Source organism: Gadus morhua, chromosome 8 (genome assembly GCF_902167405.1).
Source record: "Gadus morhua chromosome 8, gadMor3.0, whole genome shotgun sequence".
Lineage (NCBI taxonomy): Eukaryota > Metazoa > Chordata > Actinopteri > Gadiformes > Gadidae > Gadus > Gadus morhua.
Window position 1 is genome coordinate 7,040,188 of NC_044055.1, and position 25,440 is coordinate 7,065,627.

The 25,440-nt window shown below is 47.0% G+C and overlaps 1 protein-coding gene and 2 non-coding genes across 11 annotated transcripts; 2 read left to right on the plus strand and 1 right to left on the minus strand.

Moving 5' to 3' along the window:
* Positions 1 to 83: 83 nt before the first annotated feature.
* Positions 84 to 18,808, minus strand: gigyf2 (GRB10 interacting GYF protein 2). 9 transcript variants are annotated; one of them, XM_030363014.1, is made up of 29 exons: positions 18,655 to 18,808; positions 16,754 to 16,805; positions 16,355 to 16,520; positions 16,172 to 16,267; positions 15,935 to 16,043; positions 15,624 to 15,732; positions 15,391 to 15,431; positions 15,238 to 15,270; positions 14,962 to 15,063; positions 14,596 to 14,846; positions 13,550 to 13,700; positions 12,971 to 13,210; positions 12,688 to 12,860; positions 10,909 to 11,059; positions 10,164 to 10,330; positions 8,994 to 9,091; positions 8,531 to 8,659; positions 8,238 to 8,386; positions 7,983 to 8,083; positions 7,620 to 7,760; positions 7,134 to 7,299; positions 6,395 to 6,723; positions 5,735 to 5,863; positions 4,698 to 4,931; positions 4,035 to 4,312; positions 3,625 to 3,782; positions 2,878 to 3,137; positions 2,316 to 2,463; positions 84 to 920 (listed from the first exon to the last, which is right to left on the minus strand). In XM_030363014.1, the coding sequence occupies exons 2-29, from the start codon at positions 16,789 to 16,791 to the stop codon at positions 856 to 858; spliced, it is 4,212 nt and encodes a 1,403-aa protein (XP_030218874.1). In that variant the 5' UTR covers positions 16,792 to 16,805; positions 18,655 to 18,808; the 3' UTR covers positions 84 to 855. The 9 variants fall into 9 exon arrangements, with proteins under 9 accessions (XP_030218874.1, XP_030218875.1, XP_030218876.1 ...); XM_030363015.1 differs by having other exon boundaries at positions 14,608 to 14,846; positions 15,238 to 15,279; XM_030363016.1 differs by having other exon boundaries at positions 6,395 to 6,721; positions 7,135 to 7,284; positions 15,238 to 15,279.
* Positions 18,809 to 24,806: 5,998 nt separating this feature from the next.
* Positions 24,807 to 24,878, plus strand: trnap-agg (transfer RNA proline (anticodon AGG)). Its single transcript has one exon. It is a non-coding gene; the product is annotated as a tRNA-Pro (tRNA).
* A 283-nt stretch (positions 24,879 to 25,161) lies between these two features.
* On the plus strand, positions 25,162 to 25,233 carry trnaw-cca (transfer RNA tryptophan (anticodon CCA)). Its single transcript has one exon. It is a non-coding gene; the product is annotated as a tRNA-Trp (tRNA).
* Positions 25,234 to 25,440: the final 207 nt, after the last annotated feature.

The window sequence follows — 25,440 nt, forward strand, 5'->3', positions numbered from 1 at the left end:
TGCATAGAAAAACCAGAGTTGAATCTCAGCCTTCCCCCCCCCCCCCATCCCCAAGCACGTTAGACAAGAGGGGAGTCGACAGCCCGCATTAAGAGTCCGTTTATTTCATACCGTAATAAAAAAAATGTCTCCCGCGCTCCATCCTTTCGATATATTATAATACAGATGCAGAATTGAAAGTTTATTATTTTAAACAGCCTAGTAATATACAAGAAATAGATAACTACTTGGAAACTTTCAAAGCATGTCCTTAAAACAGGACATGTCGCGGGGCCCCTCCCCTCCGGTCCTGTACTGAGGTGCCCGGCGCAGGGGGGGCGGGGCTTCAGCTGTACGGGACGAGGGAGGGGGTGAATGGGGGAGGGGGGGGGGGTTCAATAAATAAACAAAACTGAATGGATAGAATGGGTTTAAGCACACCGATCGACCCCTCCCCCTCCCTACGGGGCGACGCTCCATCCGCACGTCCGCAGTAGGGAACTAAACCTCGGCAAAGACAAATCAGAACTTCTCCATGAATATTTGGTTGGGTTGGGTTGGGTTGGGCGCGTGAGGGGTGGGGCTGGGCAGGTGGGGTGGGGGGGGGGTGGCGTCAACAGCAGACGAAAGAAATCCCAACTCCCTCGTTCTTCGGAGTTCATTTGTGGAGTCTTGTTAGCGTGGATCTTCTAGTTTGAATCTTGGGTCCTTTAGGGCACTTCCTGTCTGAGAACGCTGGTTTGGGAAACGCGCGGGGGGAGGAGGCGGCAGAAAATGGTTGGAGTACTTTGCGGGTGGGGGGGGGGGGGGGGGGGTTGTAAAACGGTTTGCCGCTCAAAACACAAACAGTCCGTGGGGTCGGTTGGCAGCAGGACGTTACTCGTCCACAGTCTCAATCTCGCCCATGTTCAGTCTCTCTGACGCAGCGTTCACGGAGAAACCTGCGGCGGGGACACAAGAAGACGAGGATGGTGAAGTTAATGCTTCCCAGTTAGACTGGGTAGCCCCGCCTATTCTGCCGGCGATTGGAGTTCGCCCAGCACAAGGGTCTGGAGAAGAGCAATAGATTTCTTTCTGCTTCCGATACGTTTTTGCGGGAGCCAATCAGCCAATTTTCCCCTTGGCGCGCTATTGGCTGGTTTAACACAATGACGACAGGGAAGTGACTGCAAGCAGAAAAATCGCGTACAGAGTCAGTTGAAATGGGCCCGTTGATCACGTCTCTTGTGCTGAAGAAAATGACAGCAGCTTCCCCAGACCAAACTCAATCTATGATTGAGTTTGGTCTGGCACCACGGATTGTGTTTATAGACATAGCTCCTGTTTTCTTCATTCTTACTTTAAAAACATACCCTCTAATCTACACATTGACATTTCATCCATTTTAATCTCCTACGTGAGAAAACTCAGTTCAAAATGGATAAAACAGAATATATCTATTTGGTCAAGATTCGCGAGTCGATAAAGGATGTGGAAACAAGTGTCAAAGCCACAGGGACAGGGTTGTACAATAAAAATCACATCTAGATGTCAAGAAACAAAGCCTCAGCGGAAGGATGTGTGGTTAAGACGTAAGACCCTGGTCTTCAACCCCAACTAAAAAAAAGCGGGTTTCAAGTTGAAATACCAAGGCAACAGCGTCGTGCCGAGCCTGCTTTCATGTCGCTACGAGTCTTGCAGCTTGCAAGTTACGATTCTTAACCTGATTGGAACGGTGGTCATGTGGTCACCGCGTCTCAAAAAACCCTCTTCCTGGAGACGATGGAGAACATGACTTGTCTACCTGAAACCTCTTTGGGAAACAGCCCCTACGTGTAAACAGGCATGACACCTGTGCAATAAATAAATTCTTTGCATTTTGTGTATGTTATTAAGGGGAATTGTCAATACTTCACGGTTACAAAGTGTTTTTTTTCAGAGAGAACTTCTGAATAAATGCATCATGTTTTCAAACTCAAAATAATTGTTTGACTACTAGCGATTATGATTTTTCCGATAATCTAGCAACCCTGGCTGTGAGTGCTTGTGCCCCATCGTGTGAAGGAGTATCTGAATCCGTCTAGAATCAGGATGCTTCCGTTGTGTAACCTGCGCCACACAAACATTATCTCAAACCAATCTCAAAGCATTGCTTATCACTTTGCAATGCTACACTGTGATTCCATTTCAGAGTTGCACAGCGCAGTGCTGCAAAGTGATCACTTTGAAGCACTGCGCTCCTTCGCGTCGGTGAGGGCCAACACATTCAAGGCCCCTCAGCGGGTTGGCGGCCCCAGCCCAGGTGTGCGCTACGGGGGGCCGAGGCCCCGGGGGAGGGCCGTCTAAGGGGGGCTCACCTAGGAGGCTGGGGTCGGCACGGACCATCTTCTGCTTTTTCTTCTTCTTCCCTGAGGTAACGGTCTCGAAGCGCGGCTGGTGGGCACCGGTGTGGTTGGACTGGTACGACGGGGAGGAGTCCGTCCCGCCCCACAGAGACTCCACCTGCTGGGGAACCAGAGCCAGGGTGAGCGGACCGACACGCATACTGGTGTCCTGACTTATGCCGGTGGTGGGCTGTCTAACAGTGTGTTTCAGAGCGGCAAAGTGAGACAAATACATTGTGGACAATTAAAAGAAGAACGACAACATCCCTTCATGGATTAGTCTCTCGAAGAAAAAATAAATGTTATAATCGAATTAACTAAAAACCAAATTACAATAAACATGTTTAATCCATGTCAGAACAGAAAGGTTACATTCATTCGTTCCTAGTCATTTTGTCTCAACGACGCTGAAACATCTGTATTGACCCCCAATGCATCGCACCAACGTCATAAACACAACTAAACTACCCTAGCAACTTTAGTTAGTAAGAAAGTAAAATAAAAAAACAAATATGTATATCAATCAAATGGTCACCTTCTTCTGCGACTCCTTGGCCTCGCGGGCCTGCTGCTGCTTGAGTGCCTGCTGCTGGTTCTGTGCTGCCTGCTTCTGCTGGTTCTGGGCCGGCTGCGGCTGTTGCTGCTGTGCTTGATTGCTGTTCTGTTTGGCACGGCGCTCCAGGAACTGCCTGGCAAACTCCTTGGCCTCGGGGGTGTCGCCCAGGTAGGCCCGCACATAGTCGTGCACCTCGTACGTGGAGTCTACCTCCTTCAGGAAGGACGCGAACGTGGGGACTGGCGGAGGGAGAGGAGAGGAGAGGTTAGCTGGGGTGTTGTTTCGGACAAAGCTAGGGTAACACCGCGCACAAGGTTCCTCTTACACTTTAACTTAGCCCTGCACGCTCACTTTTCTACTGAAGCCATCAGAAGAAAATATTTGAACTAGACCGTTTATATAAAAAAAAAAAAAAAAAGCCTTTTTTTTTTTTACATTTTTTAAGTTTTGCTCTGATCCAACACTTCGAAAATATCAGACCTTAAAATGAAACAGCTACCACTGTAGCTCCGACTTAAGCCACTAAAGGCTGCTGCTGGCAAAACACACAAAAGGCAAGTTTAACAGTAGAGGCAATTCCGCACACAACTCTCAAAACACAACCGCCATTTTGAAGTTCCTTCGCCGAGCAGGGCACACGTTACGAAAACATCAACGCTCTCAAGTGAAACAACCCGGGTTGGGACGTATTCCCCGCCCCCCCTCCCCCCCGCACCGTGCGCTCACCGTCGAGGTTGTTGGCCGTGTTGAGCGTGTGCAGGCTCTGCTCGCACCACTGCGTGAAGCCGTCCTGCTGGCTCTTGTTGACCGTCTGGAACAGCTTCAGGAGCTTCTCCTCCTCCTCCGCCGCCTTCTTGTTGGCCCGGCTGCTGCTCACAGAGTTGCTGTGTGGGGGGAAGAAGAAGGGCCACGCGGGACGAGAACCTTTGGTGAATGAACCTTTTCATGTGGTCATTTTTTGTACTGAGGGTTTAGTCAAATAAGGGAAATGAGAAACGTCTAATTGCAGAAGTAGATAAATATTTTAGGGCTCGTGATTATGGTTCCGGTTTTGTTTTCCCAATTACTTCCTGATGTGGACGGGGACGGACACACACACACACACAAACACACACACACACACACACACACAGTACCTGAGGTTGGCGTTGCTCTTGTTGTTCTTGGGAGTGTTGCCCTTCTTGGACTGCTGCTGGGTCTGGGGGGGCGTCGGCTGCGGCTGCTGCTGCTGGGGCAGCGGCTGTGGCGGGGGAGGCTGGGGAAGCTGGGGGGCGTGCTGGACCTCCTTCACCGCCTCGTCCCAGAAGCCCATGTTGGCGTTCTGGGCGTCGCCCCAGATGCTGCTGGGGTCGGAGCCCCAGTTGGCGCCGGAGCCCGGGCTGACGGCGCCCCACACGGAGGAGCTCAGCGAGGGCTGTGGGGAGGGGGGGGGAGACACCCAGCGGTCAGCTCAACCCGAGGGACGATACCACACCGTAGCAGAAGAACATGTTTCAAGAACAAAGAAAAAGAAAGAAAAAAAAAACATGCCCACAGAACGTTTCCTTCCACTTTCACATAATGTTACAGAAAGCATTCGGTAACGTTCTGTTTGATCAGAAACGACTCTATTGGGAACAGATGATCTGACACAGCGCATTAAAAACGGCTGTACTTTATCCATTAGGGCTTTCAGCGTTCCACAAACAAATCCCAAAGGACTCGGAGTGAGGGAGCGGCTCCACTGGGACAACGCCGGGCTAGGAGCAGCAAGCAGGGGGGGGGTAGAGGGGAGACAAGCGGGGTGGAGGTGCACGTACAGCTCTGTTCTGGGCCCGGCTGGTCTGCGTGATGGTGGGATGAGACTGCGGCTGGTGGTCCTTGCGCTGCTTCATCTGCTGCGCCTCCTCCCGCTGGATCTCCAGCAGGGACTTGGTGCCGGTGGGCGGCTTGGACACGCTGCCCCAGCTGGAGGCCTTGGCCGTGGGCTGCTGCGCCTGCTGCAGGGCCTGCTGCTGCTGGAGCTTCTGGAGCTCCTGCTGCTGGCGCCGTTGCTGAGGGGGAGGAGGGAGAGGGAAGGGATCAAGCTCTGGTTGGAGGGGGTCGGGGGATGCTTCTGCAGGTCGTTACATTTACATTTAGGGCATTTAGCAGACGCTTTTATCCAAAGCGACTTACGTACATTTGTCATATGGAGTGCAACAATATATCGCTGTCGGTACAGAAAGGATGTTCATAGAACCAAGTGCAAGTACAACAATCGCTAGGCTAACCAATTCCTCATGTTACAGCAATGATAGCAGTTACTGCAGTTGCTACACAGTTAAGTACTATAATACAATACAATACAGTGTACAATGGTGGCCAGAAGCTATGCAGAGTCGAGGTGGACTCTGAACAGGGGAAAACTCAATGGATGCGATTCGATCGAAGGATCAGGAAAAAAAACTGGCTAGCAGTTTGTTGACCCCGGACTTGAGGAGGCTGCGATGGAGGCTGATGGCATCATCAGTAGTTCACATTGTTTTTTTTTGCTTTGTCAGAAAGTTACCCTCGACTAGGCCTAAAGGAGTAATAAACTGTTTAGTGAGTAGGTGAACGACACAGCTCAGAGGAAGTCCATTCGGAGCTCCCTACACTCAAATGTGCACCATCATCTCGCGGGGGTGTTTCTTTCGCGTCACGCATCGCAATCGTACTCCGGGGCGAATCCACCGTGTCACGCCTGATAGTACGGTGATTCAGCGGCACAAATTAGGTGACCGCCAAACGACGAGGAGTTAAGCGGCATTACTCATAACCATCTCCCGGCGAGATGGAGAAACAATGGTTGGTTAGATGGTGTCGGGGTACAAACCTCCTCCCTGGACAGCTTCTCGCGCTCCTCCTCCAGCTTCTGGATCTCCGAGAGCGACTGGGCGCTCTGGCTCTGGCTGACGGCCGGGCTAGCGGTGGACTGCTGACCCCACTTTGAGGAGGAGGGAAGCTGGGGATGGGATGCAGCACAGTGTGAGTGGGATGGGCGCGAGCGGCACACAGCGTCTCTCTCACACTCTCTGATCTTTATCGAGGCAGATGGAGCTCGGGGGAATCTCTTCCGAGACACCTACTTTTCTTAAACTTCATTCGACAAAGTTACACATTTACACCGAGGGCGTTTAGCAGACGCTTTTCATACAAAGTGACTTAAAATAAGTACATTTGACAGAAGAAAGAGAAACAACCATATATTGCTGTCGGTACATTACGGATGTTCATAGAACCAAATGCCAAGCACTGACAATCGCTAGGTTAATCCCTTTTACAACAAAGATAGCTAGGATAAGATGCTACACAATGCCGAGAACTATCCATCAAGTGCAAGGACGTACAGCATACAATAAGTGTGCACGTCAAGTGCGTACATCGACGCCTAATATGGGCAGGCGTTTTCAGTTACACTTGAAGGTGGGAGGGTCCACAACACAAGCCCAGAGGACTGGACCGTGGGCTTGGGGGTGGGGGGGGGGGTGCTCACCTTCATATGAGCCAGCTGCTGCTGTTGCTGCTGCTGCTGCAGCCGCCGCAGCGCCTCCTGCTGCTGCTGCCGCTGCCTCAGCAGCTCCTGCTGCTTCAGCGCCTCCTGCTGCTTCAGCGCCTCCTGCTGCTTCAGCGCCTCCTGCTGCTGCTGCTGCTTCAGGGCCTCCTGCTGCCGCTGCGCCTCCTGCTCCCTCTTCTTCAGCTCCTCCTGCTGCTGCTGCTGCTGCAGCCGCACCAGGCCGGCCGCCGCCTCCGCCTCGGCGCGCTTCTCCTCCTCGTGCCGGAGCAGAGTCTCCAGCTCCTCCCGTTTCCGCTTCTCCTCCTCCTGGGTCGGGTGGAGAAGATTTAAAAAAAAGGCATCCGTTTTTGGCGGACAGCCCCTTGCGATGATTCAGACACATGTCGTTAAGAGGGTGATTGGGGCTAGGGGGGGGTGGGGGGTATATTCAGGCCCAGAACGTAGTGGTTGGGAGGCCAAGAGCCCAGGCGCCAAGCTATTCGGACCCCCTACATCAGGGGTCCTCAACCTTTTAATTACTGAAGCCCTGTATGCATATTTGAAATGTTTGAGGTCCGTTATGTGGGGGGAGGGTGCCCCGACCTTCCAGTAGGAGGCGCTAAAGCGCTGACCAGGACACCGTTAAAAGACCGTATCCAAATAACGGATGCAGTACTGCCCCGGTGAGACACCACTGGTGCCGAGGGACCAGAGCCCGGGCAGAGCTCTCCGGCGCTCACCTGTTTGCGGAGGAGCTCGTCCCGCTGCTTCCGCTCCTCGTCCTCCCGCCGCCGCTCCTCCCCCCTACGCAGAGCCTCCTCCTGGGCCTGCCGCTCCTCCTCCTCCCGTCTGTGCTGGGCCTCCTCCCGCTGCCTCCGTAGCGCCTCCTCCTGGAGGACCACACACTGCGCGGGTTAGCTCTCGGCCCCAGCGTTCCCTCAACAGACGCCTTCGTCCGAAAGCGCCTTAGGACGGGGTTGTACGTTCACACCGCGCAGGCGCCACCGGGGGCGTGCCTTGCTCAGGGACACCTCAACACACGCGCTCTGAGGGGCCCGGGATTCGAACCATCAACCTCCCGGTTACAAGTGACGTCCGCTCTACCTCCTGCGGTGGAGTCAACCCCGACCCCGGGTCGGTCACGGTTAGCGCTGTGCCAGGATGCTTCAGTCTAGCCTAGCCGCGCTACACGCTACAGGGGGGAGGAAGCGGGGTCCGGTCTCACCTGTTTGTGTCGAACCCGCTCCTCTTCCTCCAGGCGGCTGCGCTCCGCCTGCTGGCAGGCCCGCATGGCCTCCTCCAGCCGCTTCCTGTCCTCCTCCTCGCGTTTGGCCCGGAGCTCCGCCTCGCGCCGCTCAAGCTCCGACTGACCGGGGGAGAAGAAGACGGGTGTCGGTATGTCTTTATAGCGTGGCTAACCATTAGGATAGAGTTCTGCATGTTAATAACAACAATAATCACAACACTGCGTTTTTCGTGACGACAAGGTGTTTGATTGAATGAAATAACCTTACATTAACAGATAATTTTTTATTAAAAAGACTTGAGAAGAGCCATTGAGGAACACGGGAACACACACAGCACTTACCTTTGCAGCCTTGGCCTTCTCTAACTGCTGCATCTGTTCGATGGTGGGCGCCTGAGCCATGGAGTCGATTGGCAAGTCCCATACACTGCTGCCGTCCCACGCTGCAGGGGCAACAAGGAGGGTTTGATACATCAGACGGTCACCTCATCCGCTAACACTTCAATCCTGTGCCTACGACTGAGCGGAGCGAGCTTAAATAAACCTCGCAGAGTCCCCTCACGTTTCCCAGGCCCCAGAGATTACATGGTGACTCACAGCACGGTACATTCTGTTGGAGGCTGGGTGTGCACGAGGCCTGAGACGAGGGGCTCTGCATCTCCCAAACGGACCCCGGTAACGTGTCCGGTACCGACACCGGTATCGACATAGACCGGGTGACAGGAGGTAGGAGGCTTTCAGACGCTCTGTGCAAAACAAACAACAATAAAACCAAATCAGTAACCGACAGCTGCAACAAAAAAACACAAGCAAGCATTGCCAGCGAGTAAAAGACTGCAACACACGCTGTTACACGTGTGCCTGCGTGTATGCAGTGCAGTTTATCCCACCTTAACTTGAGGGCCTGGTATTGTTGTAGCAGGACGTTGATCTGCTGCTGTTGTTGCTGCTGTTGCTGAATAGGGGCCGAGCTGAGGGCTGCAGCCTTCTGCTGGGCAAGAGCCTGGGCATACTGCTGCCTGGAGGGGCACAGCAACAGGGGACTGTCAAGGAACACCACGGCTAAAGCCCAACGACTTGACAGCGGAATAGGGGGTTCCCCTTGGCAAGCAAACGGATCACGGTGGACCAAGGCCATGAAGGGAAGACGACGTGCAATGCATCTACATCGCAAAGATTGGGCTGGCACATTACCAAGAGCGAAGCCAAATCAATTGTGTTCTAAACTGTCAAATGGGAATATTGTCGAGCTATACCAAATGACAGGCAACGCTTAACCACCATGAATATTACAGTTGTACTTTAAAGGTAGTGTGATGATTAGGGATAATGAGTCAGCGGTTGAATAGGTACCTGATGATGTACTGATACTGTAGCTGTTGCAGTTGATAGAGGTTGAGCGCTGTGAGCTCCTGGTGTCTCTTTAGCCTCTCCTGGTCACCGTCCGCCTGCTACGCAAAAGCACAAACAACACTGAGTTACCAAGCTGTATAAAAGTTCACTGGTGATGGATTTTACCTCGGTCAAGAGATGCTGACTGCTGATATTATTACTTTGTGCAGTGCAGACAAAAAAGCTTACACCACCAATATACCTTTAATATTTCCTTCTAGTTTGACCTCAACATTTCCCGTGTACTTTTGAAACGGCTAATCCCTCGACAGAAACCAACTTGAATGCCTAGTCCAGGGATGGGCAACTCAGCCCGCACATAATTATAAAAAAAAATAATAATAAAAAAAAAAAAATTATAATAATAATAATAATTGATCGAGTTACAGAAAACTCGTTCAAGAAAGATGAGAAGAATTCATAGAATTCAAAGGCAAACCCATGCGTCTAGTTTGCTTAGAAGCGATATCAGTCATTAAAGATCCACTTAAGTCGCCACTACAACTACTACAACTGTTTGTTGGGTTTGAGTTCATTGAGTTGTTGCACTTAATGTTGGGCTACTATTTTTCAGTTTTTTGACTTCATTGAATGATGATGTATGTGAGCCCTTTGCACTGATAAAAATACTGACCATTCATGTGGCTGTTTGAGCATGGAAAACATGAAATGAATGTATGTTGGTTCAATTAACATACCGTACATAGGTTATGATTCTGGACGATTTTTTAGGTAGTGGCCATCGCCAAAATGCACCAGAATACTGGAAATCATCTGCCAAATTCAAAATTATGTAGCTTCTCTCAGCTCACGTTTAGTTGAAGTGTGCAGTGATGTGGCCCTCCGATGGTTATGATAAAAAATGTGGCCCTCTTTATCATGAAAGTTGCCCATCCCTGGCCTAGTCCGAACCACAGAGAAATGGTTCCAACAGCTCCAGAACACCCAAAGTGTAACCTATGTGTAATTTACCTAGCGCTTTACGCCCACTAGTGGCCATTGCTAGTACTGCAGCGAAGCTGGCTAACGTATCCACACCCAAAAAAAAAAAAAAAAAAAGGTAAAGATTGGCTCATTATGAGACAGGCAGACGATGGACGAGCTACGGCGCGGTGCAGCAGGGCCAGTCACCTGCAGAGGTGGTGGAGCGGCGCCCGAGGCGAAGGGCACCCGGCCCCACATCTTCATGATCTCCCCCAGGGGCTGGAAGACGTCGTCACAGCCCCTCTTCACCAGCAGGCTCATGGTGAAGTAGCCCGCCTGGAACCACTCCGTCATCTCGTGGTTACTGAACGGACCTGTGGGAGACGGATGGACGGATGGCAGGGGGGTGGGGGGGGGAGAGAGAGAGAGGAACGGGGTTACACATACGGATCGAATGCTGTGCACCGCGTTAGAAGTACAAATTATCCATGGCCGATATTGCATGGTACAAAAACAAAGCAGGTACTATTCCTTTATTGAGCCTGAACTGTTTTGATCTTGGATCCAGCCGTCTTACGGTTATAGCCAAACTTTGAACAAAGTGCTGATTTGAATCCTTTCCAGACACTTTTCTAAGAAGGTGTTCTCCAGACAGGCTGTTTTAGCTTGCATCCCAGCAGGGAAAAGTTTACAAGCGGATGTCAAGTTTGCGTTCAACGTAAGACGATTACGCGCCAACAGATCGCAGCCTTCAGCAACATGATTGGTTGAAACAGACATGAAACAAAATAAAGTGACAGGTCCCATCCACCCAGATTGGCCCCTTCGTTTCAGAGACTGGTCCCACAAACCAACCATCAAACCTCTAATCATCATGGGATTGGTACCGTGGCACCAATATGGTTTAGTCCCATCATTTGCTCCCTGGCCCCCGGCCTTGGTGAAGTCTCACCTTGCATCTCCCCCTGGGGGTCCTTGTAGAACCACTTTAGGGCGGCCTCGTGGGTGAGGGGGAAGCCGGGGTGCTTGGCCTTCTCCTTAGCAGCCAGCCTCTCGTCCTCCACACCTCCTTCCTGTAGATAGGCCACCATTTTTTCAGCCTCCTGGATGACGACAAATTGTGAGCAGGTCATTAAAACATTCAACTTCTGCCTCGCACAACGTGTGGTAGAAAGAACGCACGTCAGACGATTCGATTTGAATAGAATAGGCTGTTCGTGGCTAAAAGGTTTCTGGAAGTTTATGTTGTGGCTGTGTGGCAGCTTTCTCATTGGAAATACGACCCAGCGAAAGTTCCAGTGAAGGCACATGATTTAGTAGCCTACTTTAATGATCATGAAACTAAAACTGTGGTTAGTACATTGGGCAAAGTTCAGATGAAATCAGAGCACACCGTTATAGCTTGCTAACGCTGTTCAAGAGCATGCAAGAGCATAAAAAGGTTGTTTGCACATTGGGCAGAGTTTCACTGAAATCAGAGCACGCTGTTATAGCTTGATAGCGCTGGTTAAGAGCATGCAAGGAAAAAATAATGTAATGGATGACCAAATCGCCAGAACAAAACAAAAAAGGAAGATATGTTAAAAAAAAATGTTAAAAAAACACTTGATGCCTTTTTGAGGACGAGCTGCATGCATACCCAGGCCCTAAGACAACATCTTTAATTATCCATTAATGGTTTCTTTATTTTCATGACATTACAGAGTCTATAATAGTTAGAGCAGCTATTGTTCACCTATTGTAACTGAAGAAAGTGGGCATATTATGAGAAAAACAAAAACAATGTCTTGTTCTTAATTTAGTATATTTTCTTCTAAAAGAACCGATAAGAGTACTAAACTGCTGGATCGATAACCAGTAAAGTTAAGATAAGTAGCATCGTTAAAATCCTAACTGTGCATTCACACCAAACGCGACAAGATCCCATACAAAGTGTACGTAGAGACGAGTATCTGGCGAATGTTTCGCGAGAGAAAACCAGTAACAAGTTTAGATTTGTCGCGCCACACTATCGCCGTGCACAGGCGAGCGCGTTCACGAGGATTTGTGGCACGACAAATTCGCTCGAGTTTAAATATTTCAACTTCGACAGCCAATCAGCGTTCAACAGCGTGGCCACTGAGTGACATGTGTAACGTAACAGCCAATCAGCGTTCAACCGGCAAACTCTGTGCAGTGCAGTCCGGGGTGAACTACAGCATGGAGGAGAAAGTGATGGTTGCCGTTTGAGACTCCCGGAGCTCTATATATAAAAGTATATAATATAATTGTATTGATATAATATCACGGCCAAAAGCTCTGTGCGCCTCCGGATGGCCGTAGCGCGGGGAGCTCTCATAGGGATTGGGCTTCTCTGGGTTTGTTTACCGGCGTTGCTATGGTTACCGGTCTTGTGTGTTCCAACGCTTTATTAGGTAGGCCCATCTAATAAATAACTGTCTAATCAATACTTGATGCACTGCCTCTTCCGTGGTCATTACAATATTATGAATAGACTGCGTCGGGACCTCTGACGTCTCTCCCTTTTCCACAAAAGGTAAAGACATGCAATGGTGGTTATCTAGTTGTGGCGTGACAAATTCGACAAAACTTGCACAGCGATAGATTATAATTTGTGGCGCGACAAAACTTTGGCGACAACGCAAACGGGCGACAAGTGTCGCGTTTGGTGGGAACGCACACAGTAACGATGCCCATCCATACTGCAATCACAGATTGCCAGTCAGCTCACCTGCTCGAAGTGTTTGAGTCCCTCGTCTTCGTCGACGACGTGAGGCACGATGATGGGCCGGCCGATGGCCGCCATCATGCTGGCGAAGGGAAGGGGGTTGGCCATTGCCATGGGAACCTCCATGGGCTTGGGGTGCCTCCGCTGGACAGAGGGCGAGGGGATGGAGACGTCCGCTACAAAGCACAGGTCGGGGGTAGCGGTTATTTATTTGGTAGGGAAATGTGACACGACCACGACAAAAGACGAAAGTCAAACAGCGGGGGTGTAGGGAACCCAAACCCACCTGCGAGGGTGGTGGCGATGTGGGACATGGGCCGGGGGTCTAGCATGCTGTTGGACAGGGGGACATGCAGGGGGGCTTTGCTGGGCTCCTGTCGCGGGCCCGGAGGAGATCGCCTCTCGCCAGCCCGTGCCGCACCCCTCTCCGTCTCCTCGGCCCGGACCGGCTGGCTGAGGGCAGGCCCCTGGGGCCGAGGGGCCGAGGGAGCGGGAACCGGAGGCTCCTCCGCCAGCCTGGCCCGCTCTGAAAGGAAAGTCACAGCCGGGAGAAGAAAAGTTGTGCTTGGTTAGAGGGCAGTTGAGTGGCAGGCGGGGGGGGGGGGGGGGGGGGGGGGGGAGAGAGCACTACAAAATGAGAGTTTGAGGAAAGTTACAGAACAATGTGTGAGGCAGAAAATGCCTGTGGGTGTGCATTGCCAAATAGGATTTGAATGCCTCCAGGGAAAGGCTTAAAAACAAATACACAAAAATGACTTCACTACAGAACCAATCTTCAACAATTGCCTCTTGATCGAAGAGGTTGGCCTGTTGTTAGTCACTTCTAAAAAGGTTATAACCGGGGGTAGAGACCAATGGATCTGACCTTCTTTCCTGTCCCCCTCTCTTTTGGCCCCGTTTTGTGTTTCTTTGGTCTCCGGCGGCTGACTGTCCTCTTCCTCCAGACCCTCGTCACACTCCTCAAGGGGCCTGAAGTCCAGCTCCGCTTCCTCCAGGATGGGCTCCTTGGAGGCTTTCTGACAACACAAGCAGACCGGAAGTAAAGCTTCTGAACTAAGAAGGCAAAGACCCAAGTAAAGCCTCTGTGAAACCATGGATACGAATACGATCCAACGCTTACATTAAATACCTAATCTGTTCAAATCCAGCAATTTCAAAGTTTCGTCAAGAGACGGCGATGGTTATGTGAAGCCTGTGTGAGCATTTTCCCCCCCCAAGCGTCAATAACTAAAACTAATGATACCAGCTTTGAAAGCATGTGGTAACACTTGGCATGTAACAGGCTCACAGGAGTTAGTTTAAAATGCGACCAGTGACTGGAAAACTTGAAACCGCCGTTTCATTTACTAATCCCCCTCCCGTCCACTCAGAATTCAAGCAGGCCTGGGTCGGGCCAATGACAACCGTTTATATAATATTGGGCGGGTTAAAGCCGATGACAGAGCAGAGAAGCACCCAATGGCAGAACCGGATTAGCTTTACATCAACAACCATGGTCCCTGCTCTATCCAATAGGGTCCAGAAGCATTTTTGTACATTATGTCTGTTCCCGTTGACAACACCCCTCTTCTCAAATGAACAGAGCTGCCGGATAGGGTTTGAAAGAGATGTTATGTTTGAATACCAAGCAAATTTAGGATCGTCCCAAATATTCAAATATTTAGGTAAAGTCCTTGATATTTACATGTGCTGTGGCAGCAAATCAAATACAGAAGTGAGGATTAGGGGGATATCGTTTTCTTTTTGTTTTTTTTAACAGCCAAGTGTTAATCAGTCCAAAAACATATTGCCGGTTTCTTCTTTAAGGTTACTATCTGATCTTGGCCATGATCTCATCCAGAACATGGCGCCGGTGTCGACTCCTCGACACCCTGACGTGTGGGACCGGGTTAGGGTTAGAGTCAAGCGTACCCGAGTCCCCACCTTGAGTGAGAGGAAGGCCCCCGACGAGTCGAAGGTGCCCGTCTCCTCCTCGGCGTCCTCTAGGCACCACTCGGGCAGGCTGTCCCTCTCATCCTCCAGGCTCCCGCTGCCCGACCGCGGCCGGCGGTAGCCGCGCTCGTCCTCCCTGGCATCGAACGGGAAGCGGCGCCGCGGCTGTTGCGGAGGGGCCTGCTGCTGCTGATCCGGGTGTTCCCGCCACGCGGCCGCCCTCGCGATGTCTGGGGAGGAGGTCATGCCAAAAAGTCACGCGACGGTCACGTCGAATCGTGATTAACCGATTCGGAACCTTCGATTTAGGAAATTGGCCCCCCGATACCCAGCCCTTATCCTCACCATTCTGATCATCGCGAGAGCACCGCCAGTTCTCACTCTCCGAGCGCGTGAAGTCGTGCTTCCTTGGCAGGACGGGGCCCACCTCCTCGTAGTTTGCACGGACTGCAGGGGACACAGATGAGACGTTAGAACCTGGGCGTGGCATCTCTCTGGGCCTGGTCGGCTGTGTAGTCCAACGCATGTGAAGCTTGAAAAGGGTTCCAGTTTCTATTTGAGCTACCCTCGAGTTCGAGAACTTTCTTACTACAAGGGAAATGTCTGCAAGGCCACACTTACTATGATTCATTGGAAAATGCGCTGGGGGGGCTTCTGCAAAGTCAACAAGTGAAAAACAAATACTTTCATCGTTATATATCCTGCTAATAAAACATGATAAAAATATGGTGCAACACTAAGTATACTGGTTATTCAAACAAAGTAAAAACCAACCTGGGTCTTTCCTTCCTGGCTTTTCAAACCTTCGGTCTCCCCTAAAATGGAAAATAAAAATTCATAAAAAAAAAAAAAAGGGTTTTAGGAGGAGGTGAACTTCATTCATACCAGAGAAAATGACTATCAACGAAAGATAGAATACAAATAAATTAACTACACATATTTCTTATAGCACCAACAAATTCTCAAGAAAAAATTATGAAGGAACCCCGCAGAAAGCCAAGACTTGCCTCTCTTCCCAGCTCTGGGAACGATGCATCTCTCGGGCACCCCGGCCGAAGCCTCCCTCCACGTCGTCAAAACTTCTTTGGTAAAAGCCTCCATCGCCCCGACCCCGACCTGACAACCAAGCCCCACGTTGAACAACTCACACAAGGACCGTACTCACTAAAAGATTCTAATCGCATATGGACGTTCACAGTCCAACATTAGTTCATTTATGCTTATAAATTGTGTTGTTCCAACTCCAATATCAGGTCAACGGCACGCTAACGCATGGCGTAATGCGGTTTGTCCATGAGGCACCCCAACAGGAGCTCACCTCTACCCCTCGAGGTGCTCCGACCCCGTGGTGCTCCTACTATCGGACCCCCTCCTCTCCCCGTCAGCCGGAGGACAGCCGAACTGTTTACAGACATGGAAAAATTTCTCTGCATAGGAAAAAGAGAGAAAGCCGGGCGTGTCAGTGCGTACTTTAGCCACGTCGTTAACATGCGTTTACAATGTGACAGTGGAGAACCTCCTGCTGAAGGACTTCCCTAAACAAAAAACATTTTACCTGTTCTTCCTCCGTAAAGGACACGAGGGCCAGTGGGGGTAAAGGTTCCTCTTGTAAGATAGGCAAAAGCTCCTTATCATGTAGTTCTATAGGGATCTAGAAGGCAAAACAACAAAAATGACATCAGTGCACTAAACCTTTTGAATGCACACACGTTTCTCTAGTTCAACTCCTATTCCTCACCTCTTTATCCTTTACATAAAGTGCTAACATTTCTTCTCTCCCGTAGCGGTAGTCTGCGAGTTTATACTTTGGCAATGCAGGCGAGAGGGGTGGGGAGGATGCAAGGATATTGCTGTTCCCACCGCCACCACTGCCACCACCACCACCTCCGGACAGGGCACGGAGCCTGTGGAGAGGAAGGAGACATCATATCCAGAACACAAGCAAGGTAGTAGGGAGGGACACGCCATGGTGAAGGCCTTCTGTAAGCTAACCGTTTATGAAACCGAAAGTGTAAAACATTTGTGAGCACCAGTTTTACTTGTATTAATCATTTTAGGCTTAGTTTATGTATTATAGCAAAATAAGAAATCCAAACAATAACAAAACATTCATCCAAATCTTGAAATGGTCACTTACCATTCTGGTCCAAAGTTAAGTGTCTGGGTTTCAGCCATTCTTCCCTTAAGTTCTAAAAACATGAAAGAAAAAATACATATAATCAATGTTTACATATATACATTAATTCTCACTGCACATGACATTGTAAAACCCCTGCTTACCTAGAGCAGTTTTATAGTTGTAGTGAACTTTCAAAAAACCTAGAGAGAATATCTATACAGAAAACCTATACTTCTTAATTTAATTTCAAATGTTATTGAATGGTGATTGAATGAAAAAAAAAAAGGAATTAGAATATTTTAGATATGGTTACAGCTAACTCCATAAGATCCCTGCCCTCTTCAATACAAAGATAAAAATGCCATCCTCCGATGCTATTTTTGGATGCTTCCTATTCAAAGAGGAGGTTTTGCCGGAGACACCTGTAATTGACCACACGGGTTCCTACTAGTGTGTACTTCAGAGTATTACGTAAAAAAACGAAGCTTTAGTGTTTGACGACCGAAAGATTCGGATTTGGGTAACTTACTTTAGTGTAGCTCACAATGTATTATTCCTACCGTCACAACGATGCAAAAGGCAAAGCCGATTGTACAGGCTGTCTACTTGTCACAAACAAAGGGCGACGGAAACATTCCTCGACACTGTTTTTGCGTGAGCGTTCGTCCTGACCGTCAAGTCGGAGAGCCACGTGTAGCTCACCAATACACCCCACAGGTCATCCCACTGACTCGGTCTAAAGCACATTCTCTCTCTGAAATCCAAACTTCCACTTTGGTCTCACCAAACAAAACATTCACACCAAACTATTAGATAACTGCATACTTTCGGGTGTCAGGATCAACACTGACGACTGCGACGTCCACTTTCCTTTACTGTGCCAAATAAGGAAATACTTGCGCCAGCTTTATTTATGTTCTAGAGACAAAACGTCGGCCACTAAAGGTCAAGTCGGAACTGGCTATTCAGAAATACTAAGATAATGTCAGCTTGATGTGGGGCTACGAAGCAGACTTAGTTACTACATAAAACGCATGTCATACATTATGCCAAGAATAGCTACCTTAGCGTTAGCCCTTTGGATAACGTTGATATACTGGAAATATAACGGATGAAAGGCTATCAACAGGACAATATTAGATAACCTGTATTCCCTAACGTTACTCCAACGCAGTAATTAATGCATTGAGATTTAATATACAGATCAGCATAGCTGGTACTCGCAGTAAACCAGTTACATAGTCTTAGGTAGCATGCAGTAACGTTACAACCATTGAATGTCAACCCACTTGCATCAGTTCACGACAAAAGATGATTTATCACCATTAATAGTGGTCGAGCCAAGAGGTTGTGAGGGTATTAAATGAACGGAACGATTTGATTTAAGTTACTTTGCAGCATGCTTGCGATCCAGTACTCAGTGTGCTAGTCGAGGCAGGCTAGGCTAAAGGTTAGCTCCAATCTAGGAAAACGAGCAAGAAATGCGACGCTGAGCCCACCTAAACACCGTATGTCGTTAAACACACAACGAAGTGTAAAGATTTGGGTGATTATAGAAATGCTATGCCGGGATTAAAAATGCATATCACGATGACATGATGTAATCCTCCACCTCGGCACTTGTAGTCAACGAGTTACCATAACTTGCTAAAGTGTTAGCCTTCTACATGCGGCCTTTGGCCAGCCGAAGTCCGCACCCCTCTTCCTGGCCACCACACCCCGCACGCCGCTCAACGCAACGCGGCCTCGGAGAAACTCGAGGCCGGTGCTTGAAGGCCAGGTTAAGCATAGTGTTATAACAACATTCGTAAACGTCCCGGATTCGTAAAGTAGTGGCTGTGCAGTAATATAGTTTACTTTATTGTACAGATAAACTCCGCACTGGCAACGGATAGTATAATTAACTTCCACTATCTTACCTCTGCTTGTTCTGACAGCACAGGGTTTGTATTCAAGCTGTGTGGCTCTCTCTCGGTTTTCCACAAGATGGCTGAGTCTAGGTCACATGACACATAAAGCCCGTATGCCATGGAAAGATTTGCTGACTGCTACCTTTCGCACGGTGTTGAAAAACTTAATTAGGCGAGTGCTGCATGCAGCGCTCAACTATTGTTCTTCTTAGGTGTTATTAGACGAGTGCTGCATGCAGCGCTCATCTATTGTTCTTCATACCTTTTATTCTTTCTTTCTTTCTTTCTTTCTTTCTTTAATATTCTCTACAAACTTTGGGACCTATCTCCTTCCCCAACTTTTCACCTAGAGACTCCATTCAAATTTTTAAATATTCAGAATCGCTTGGAATACAGCGCTTCTTTTCAGATTTTTCAAATATTTGATAGGCTACTTTTTAAGATATTCTACTATTAGAATATTATTATTTTAACATTGGAGTCAATGGGAATACATTTGACCTTTTACATTTCTGCATTTTTAGCAATGCTTTGCGCTTTTCATTCAGCTGTCACTTTATTTGTTTCCAACCATTTACTTTTTCTTAAATGGTGTGCATGTTTACATTGTTTACTCCATTTAGACTTTTTAACTTTTGTTCAAATCCCTTCACTTGATATAAGCCATTTAATGTTTCTTTATGTCTTAATCTGGTTTCATTAAAAAATATTTTCAACCTCACTTTGTAGGCTACTACAGCACTCACCGCATTTTCTGCAGAAAATGCATTTGGGTGAGTGCTGGCATGCACCGCTCAACTATTGTTCTTCTTAGGTTATATTCTACATTTCTAAATTTCTAAATTTATTATTCTCTTAAACTTTGGGACCTATCTCCTTCCTCATTTTTTCACCTAGACTCCTCTAGTAGTACTTCAACTGTTTAAGACTTACTTAACTAAATCAATTTTCAAACGTTTATCTTCGTTCAAACCATTTAACTAATCTACATACTTGTATTTTCAATAATATCGAAACGGAATTTCGATATCATTTAAACTTTCTTCAGAATCACAGTTTTAGTTTCAAACCGTCATATTCATGAAGCTGTCAGCCCATTCTGACACTTAAATTACTTAATACATCGTAACTCGGTCAAATTTCCACCGTTTACCATCGTTCAAACCATCAAACAAATCTACACACTTGTATCTTCAATAATTACCTAACGGAATTTCAATATCATTTAAACTTTATTCAGAATAACAGTTTTAGTTTAATTGCGGCTTCATTTTCAGTTGGTCTCAGACAGTGATTTACGTTGACGCTGGAGCGCGAGGACGTTCAGCAGTGTTGTCAGATTGGGCGTTTTTTCCCGCTGGATGGGCTACCTTTGGAGGACGTTCAGGCAGTGTTGCCAGATAGGGCTGTTTTCCCCGCTCTATTGGGCTTCCTTTTTTATCACAGACCGGCTCGCTAATCTCTTAAAGACACACGCACGCACGCACACGCACGCACACGCGCACACACACACACACACACACACACACACACACACACACACACACACACACACACACACACACACACACACACACACCAGCAGTGCAGGGTAATAAATTTGACCTTTTACATTTCTGCATTTTTAGCAATGCTTTGCGCTTTTCATTCAGCTGTCACTTTATTTGTTTCCAACCATTTACTTTTTCTTAAATGGTGTGCATGTTTACATTGTTTACTCCATTTAGACTTTTTAACTTTTGTTCAAATCCCTTCACTTGATATAAGCCATTTAATGTTTCTTTATGTCTTAATCTGGTTTCATTAAAAAATATTTTCAACCTCACTTTGTAGGCTACTACAGCACTCACCGCATTTTCTGCAGAAAATGCATTTGGGTGAGTGCTGGCATGCACCGCTCAACTATTGTTCTTCTTAGGTTATATTCTACATTTCTAAATTTATAAATGTATTATTCTCTTCAAACTTTGGGACCTATCTCCTTCCTCATTTTTTCACCTAGAGACTCCATTCAAATTTTAAAATATTCTGAATAGCTTGGAATCGAGATAACTGTAAATGAGTAGCCTACTAGTACTTTTGCAGGCTGAACGTTAAAATACTTTTAAACTTAGAGAGACCACTCTCTCCCACCAGTCTTGGCTGCGGACTCGCATCCAAATTCCTCTTGTTTGCGGCGGAGGTGGGGGTAAATATAAAGACCGGAAGATAAATGTACGTAGTCCTCCTTCTTAGTGGAAGGAGCAGGCAGAGAAGAGCTCTCTCCTGCTGTGCTTTCATTAAAATCAAATTCACAATGCAAAATAGTGATAAGACTTCCATTATGTCGCCGCCGGTCCAGAGATGTGTCAGGTGTGCGCGAGAGACATAACGGACACTTTTGTTACTGCCATTCGGATCACATTTTAGGAACAGATCTATTCCGCATAGAAATCTATGCGGATCAGATGTGCCATGTAAACGCAGCTAATATTTCCTTTCGTCTATATTCGACGGTGAGGGATCAACATGATCTATCTGACGGACCTCCACGTTGAAAAACAACGCAAAAGGCACACATCTTTCGTTAGAACTTGACGCCAGGGATCCTTGGCCATGCGCCACACTTTTGAAGAGTAGGGAGTGAGACTGTGTTGGTCATTCACATATACGGCCCGTTTGGAGAATAGCGGGTTAATAGCGAGCGTCTATGAAGAAAGGCGTGGCGAACGACAGCGTCATCCGGAGAAAGAGAGCGTCTTTTTTTGCTTGATTTCACATCTAATAATAATAATAATAATAATAATAATACATAGGTTTTATGTAGCGCTTTTCTCGATACCCAAAGACGCTTTAAAAACACAAAACAAAAAGGATACAAATGGACAGTAGGCTACAGTAGGCCTACATACATGCATACATACTCCAAAACAACAATAGGCCTACAGATAAAGATAGGACAATAAGAAAGAGAGAGGGTGAAAAAAGATTCGTCAGGTGTCGTAACAAACCTCTAATAAACACTGGGACAAATTGATTTCTGTGTTTAACTGAGAAAACAGGGAGTAGAAGGAAGGGACCCTATAATGTTCAGCTAACTGTTGTCAATGATAAAAAAAAACTTTTTATATAGGCCTACGTAGCCTATGTGTAGCTATGAACTCATGTATTGTATCATTTGTACTTTAAGGGTTATGATAAAACCTATCACTTCCTGTTCACCCCGAATGAAAATCAGTGCCAACATTTAAATGTCTTTTAACCATAGATATATAGGCTATATAACACTAGCTGTCTTACGGCGGCGTCTAGAACGTCATCACAGGCGGCCATCTTACCACAGGCAAGCTTTCTGGTGGAATCTGTGGTCAGCAAAAGATCTGCACAAACGCTAATACTCTTATCTCGCTGAAACAGTTTGGTTTCTTACAAACGTTATTAACGTGGTTATAATCGTGTAGCCTACCTATTTTAGAACATTATTCAATTTTTTTTAGAACCTAACATAATTATTCATAATTATGTAGTGTCAGAACTACATCTCTGACGTTTATAACAAACCAAACCGTTTGAAAATCGGTTGGGAATTGAGCAAGTTTTGGTTATTTAAAAAGTACATGCAGCCTCCATGTTATGGGTGAGCAGCTGACTGTGGCAGGATGGCCGCCAGGGCGGAAGTTTGACTCCATTGGCCAGCAGCGCGGACGAGACACTAGTGTTCTATATATATCTACGGTTTTAACGTTTTAACCATTGAGCGGACAAAAGGCAACTGGCTGCTTTTAGGGTGCCACTGCCACTCAATGCCATGCAAATGCAGACCGAAGCGTCATCTACACGCCCACTCAAATGGTGTGAAATGCTGACTTTCTACTCCTCATTCACATATGGGCTAAGGGAATTAACATTTCCGCCGGCTAAAATAATACCTTAGTAAAAGTAATCTATTGTAAGCCCCACTGCCATAGTTCAATATGTTAATAATGTTCAAATAATGTTCAAATAAATTGTATAACATAATTATAAACAATTAATGAAACCTGAAAACATTCAGCTTCATCCACCTCTTTTTTTAAAAAAGCAATCTCAGTAAATCCAACATAAAAAGATACAGTCTTTTGATTGGTAATATTTTTATGGTTGTGGTTCAAATAAACAGTCATAGACCGTATGCACATGTTTTACGAAGTTTACAAACAGAAGAATAAGCCGATCTGCAAACATCATCATTCCAACCACCTTTCATCACTTCCCAAAATTTTAGGTGGGCACAGCTAGGTCCATCCCAGTTGTTTGGCTCTCCCGGTAACCAAAAAGCAAAGTCTCTTGGGGACCCGTCGCTCCACATCCAGGAGCCTTCTTCATGCACATCACTGAATCCTATCCAGTGGAAACCTTTGTTTGGGTCAAAGTTCTCTATCAGCGTGGTAATGAAGTTCATTTCACCGGCGTCATGGATAGAGACCAGGTTTGCGCCCAAAGATTGGCAGTTGAGCTCAGCTTTGGCCCAGGTCATTTGGCTAGCAACATATTTGTAGCAGTCGGTGCCAGAGTCATACCAGAACAACGGACAGGAGCCGCGCTCGAGCTTCCCCTTGGAGTCAGCTGAAGGCTCGGTAAGCAGACCTGCCACGGCGAGGGCGTGCAGGCCACACAGGAGAACGGAGCGCAAGAACATTGCTGGACTCTTTCACTCTCTATTGAGATGTGTCTGGAAATGTGTGAAGAGGTAGTGAGGAAGGCTCTCTTTTTATTGGCTTGTTGAAGGACATCTGCATGGTGCGATGGATTACATGGAGCCAATCATCAGACTTTATGCAAGAAAGAACACATCCAGCAGTGTCAGCACAGGTGGCAGATTTCACATGAAACCTGTAGGCTAATATAGTGAATTTGGCTACAAGTCAATAACAAGTAGGTTATAGTTATTCAATCAGTAAAATTCTACCGTCCGTAAGATACATATTTTCAGCTTCAAAATTTAAGATAGACAAACAAATTGTACAAAATGAACAGCATAGATGAAGATTCTTGTAATTTATTCTAGATTGAGTTCAGTCCTTTCCTGTAATAAATCGGGCACCTAACTTCATAGCTCCGCTCGCGCTGATAATCTACAATCGGTTAATTGGCTTCACTTCAATAGAACATTTGTGAAACTTCCAGCTCGACTAACAAGTCCACTTTTTTTCTACCAACAAGTGGGTCGCGGCACCACCACAGAGGCAGTTGTGTGCGATATGAGGTGTGTTTCATGTGAGTGTGTTTGTGTGTGTATGGTGTGTTTATATAAAGGCAACTCTCGGGTTCGTTATATAGGCAACGAGAGTTGTTAACTTATAACTTCGGCACCTGTCTGGTCATTCCCGGGCTGCTCGCCACATTATTATTAAAAACGTATAAATTTTCCATAAAAATTACTAATCACAAAATGACGGGGGGTTTTGGGAGGGGGGGGGGGGGGCTTTGAGGGGGCTCAGCCCTTTTCAGGGGCAGCTTAATCTAGTTCAAATTTATTAATTCAAGTTTTTCATGATTTTCGTCTATGCATTGAGATGTCAAACACATGCAATAAAAATATGGAATCTGGACGATGTTTTAAAATAATAAGAAAATAAATTCTTTCAATTGTCAAATGCACACATTTGCCCAGCCGACCAGACACCGATGGAAGAGGAATACAAGTTGGCCTGCGGAAAGGCAGCGTTCGGCGGGCAACATCCGCAACCCCCCATATTGCGCCAAGAATGAACACGATGACTTTTTACTACTGTGGATGTAGTCTCGCAAAGCCAGACCAAACTACAGCTACAACTGTGGATGTGACCATGTTTTAAATTAATAAAGAAACTCCAAAACTAGAGGTAGGCTTATATTTTTATTTGGGCAGAACTTTTGATGTTTGACTATCCAGCGGCTATCCCTTTTCTATCATTAATGTGAATAAATAAAAAAAAAATCTGCTTTCATTATTAATCATATGAATTACTGTTATTCGTTCAAAGGCAAACTATTCTGTCAGTTTGCATTAAAAATGCGAAAATGGTGGGAGGAATTATGGAATGATGTTAACACAATTTGAAATGTAAATCAACCTAAACGTCTAGCGTTGATGACAATATGCATGAATACATAATATTTAAGTAAGCAATTTGATCGTGCCTTTTTCGGTCGTTGTCCATGGCTCGTTGGTCTAGGGGTATGATTCTCGCTTAGGGTGCGAGAGGTCCCGGGTTCAAATCCCGGACGAGCCCATCTCTTTTTGTGGTCATTGGTTTATCTTCATCTTTGGAAAAAAGCACATTTTCCAAAATAGGTGCCGGGGATGTGTTCTGTGTGTAGACTGGACTATGGATTACGTGTTTCCCATTGAATGAAAAACTAAAGAGTGGCGATAAGAATCATGCAAGAAAAAAACGATTGTGGTTTTCGGAAAGAAATACCAATTGGGGCCAGTGCGGGTATCAGAATGTCGACCTGGCCGTTATCAGCTTTATGAACTTTTTTATACAGACAATTCGCACTGGTTGAGAAATGGACCTCGTGGCGCAACGGTAGCGCGTCTGACTCCAGATCAGAAGGTTGCGTGTTCAAATCACGTCGGGGTCAGAATTTTGTCAAATTTTGATGAGATTTGTAGATCCTATGCGTCGTCCAAGAAATGACATTCCATGAATTAAGACCAATATGGACCAATATGACATTACTTATATTTGTAGGAAAGAGATGGTTAAGCTTGATTATAATGTTAGCTATGGTTCGTTTAGGTAAGAGGATAAGTAGGTTAAGGTTGGTTTTTATTGTGGTTAGAGATGG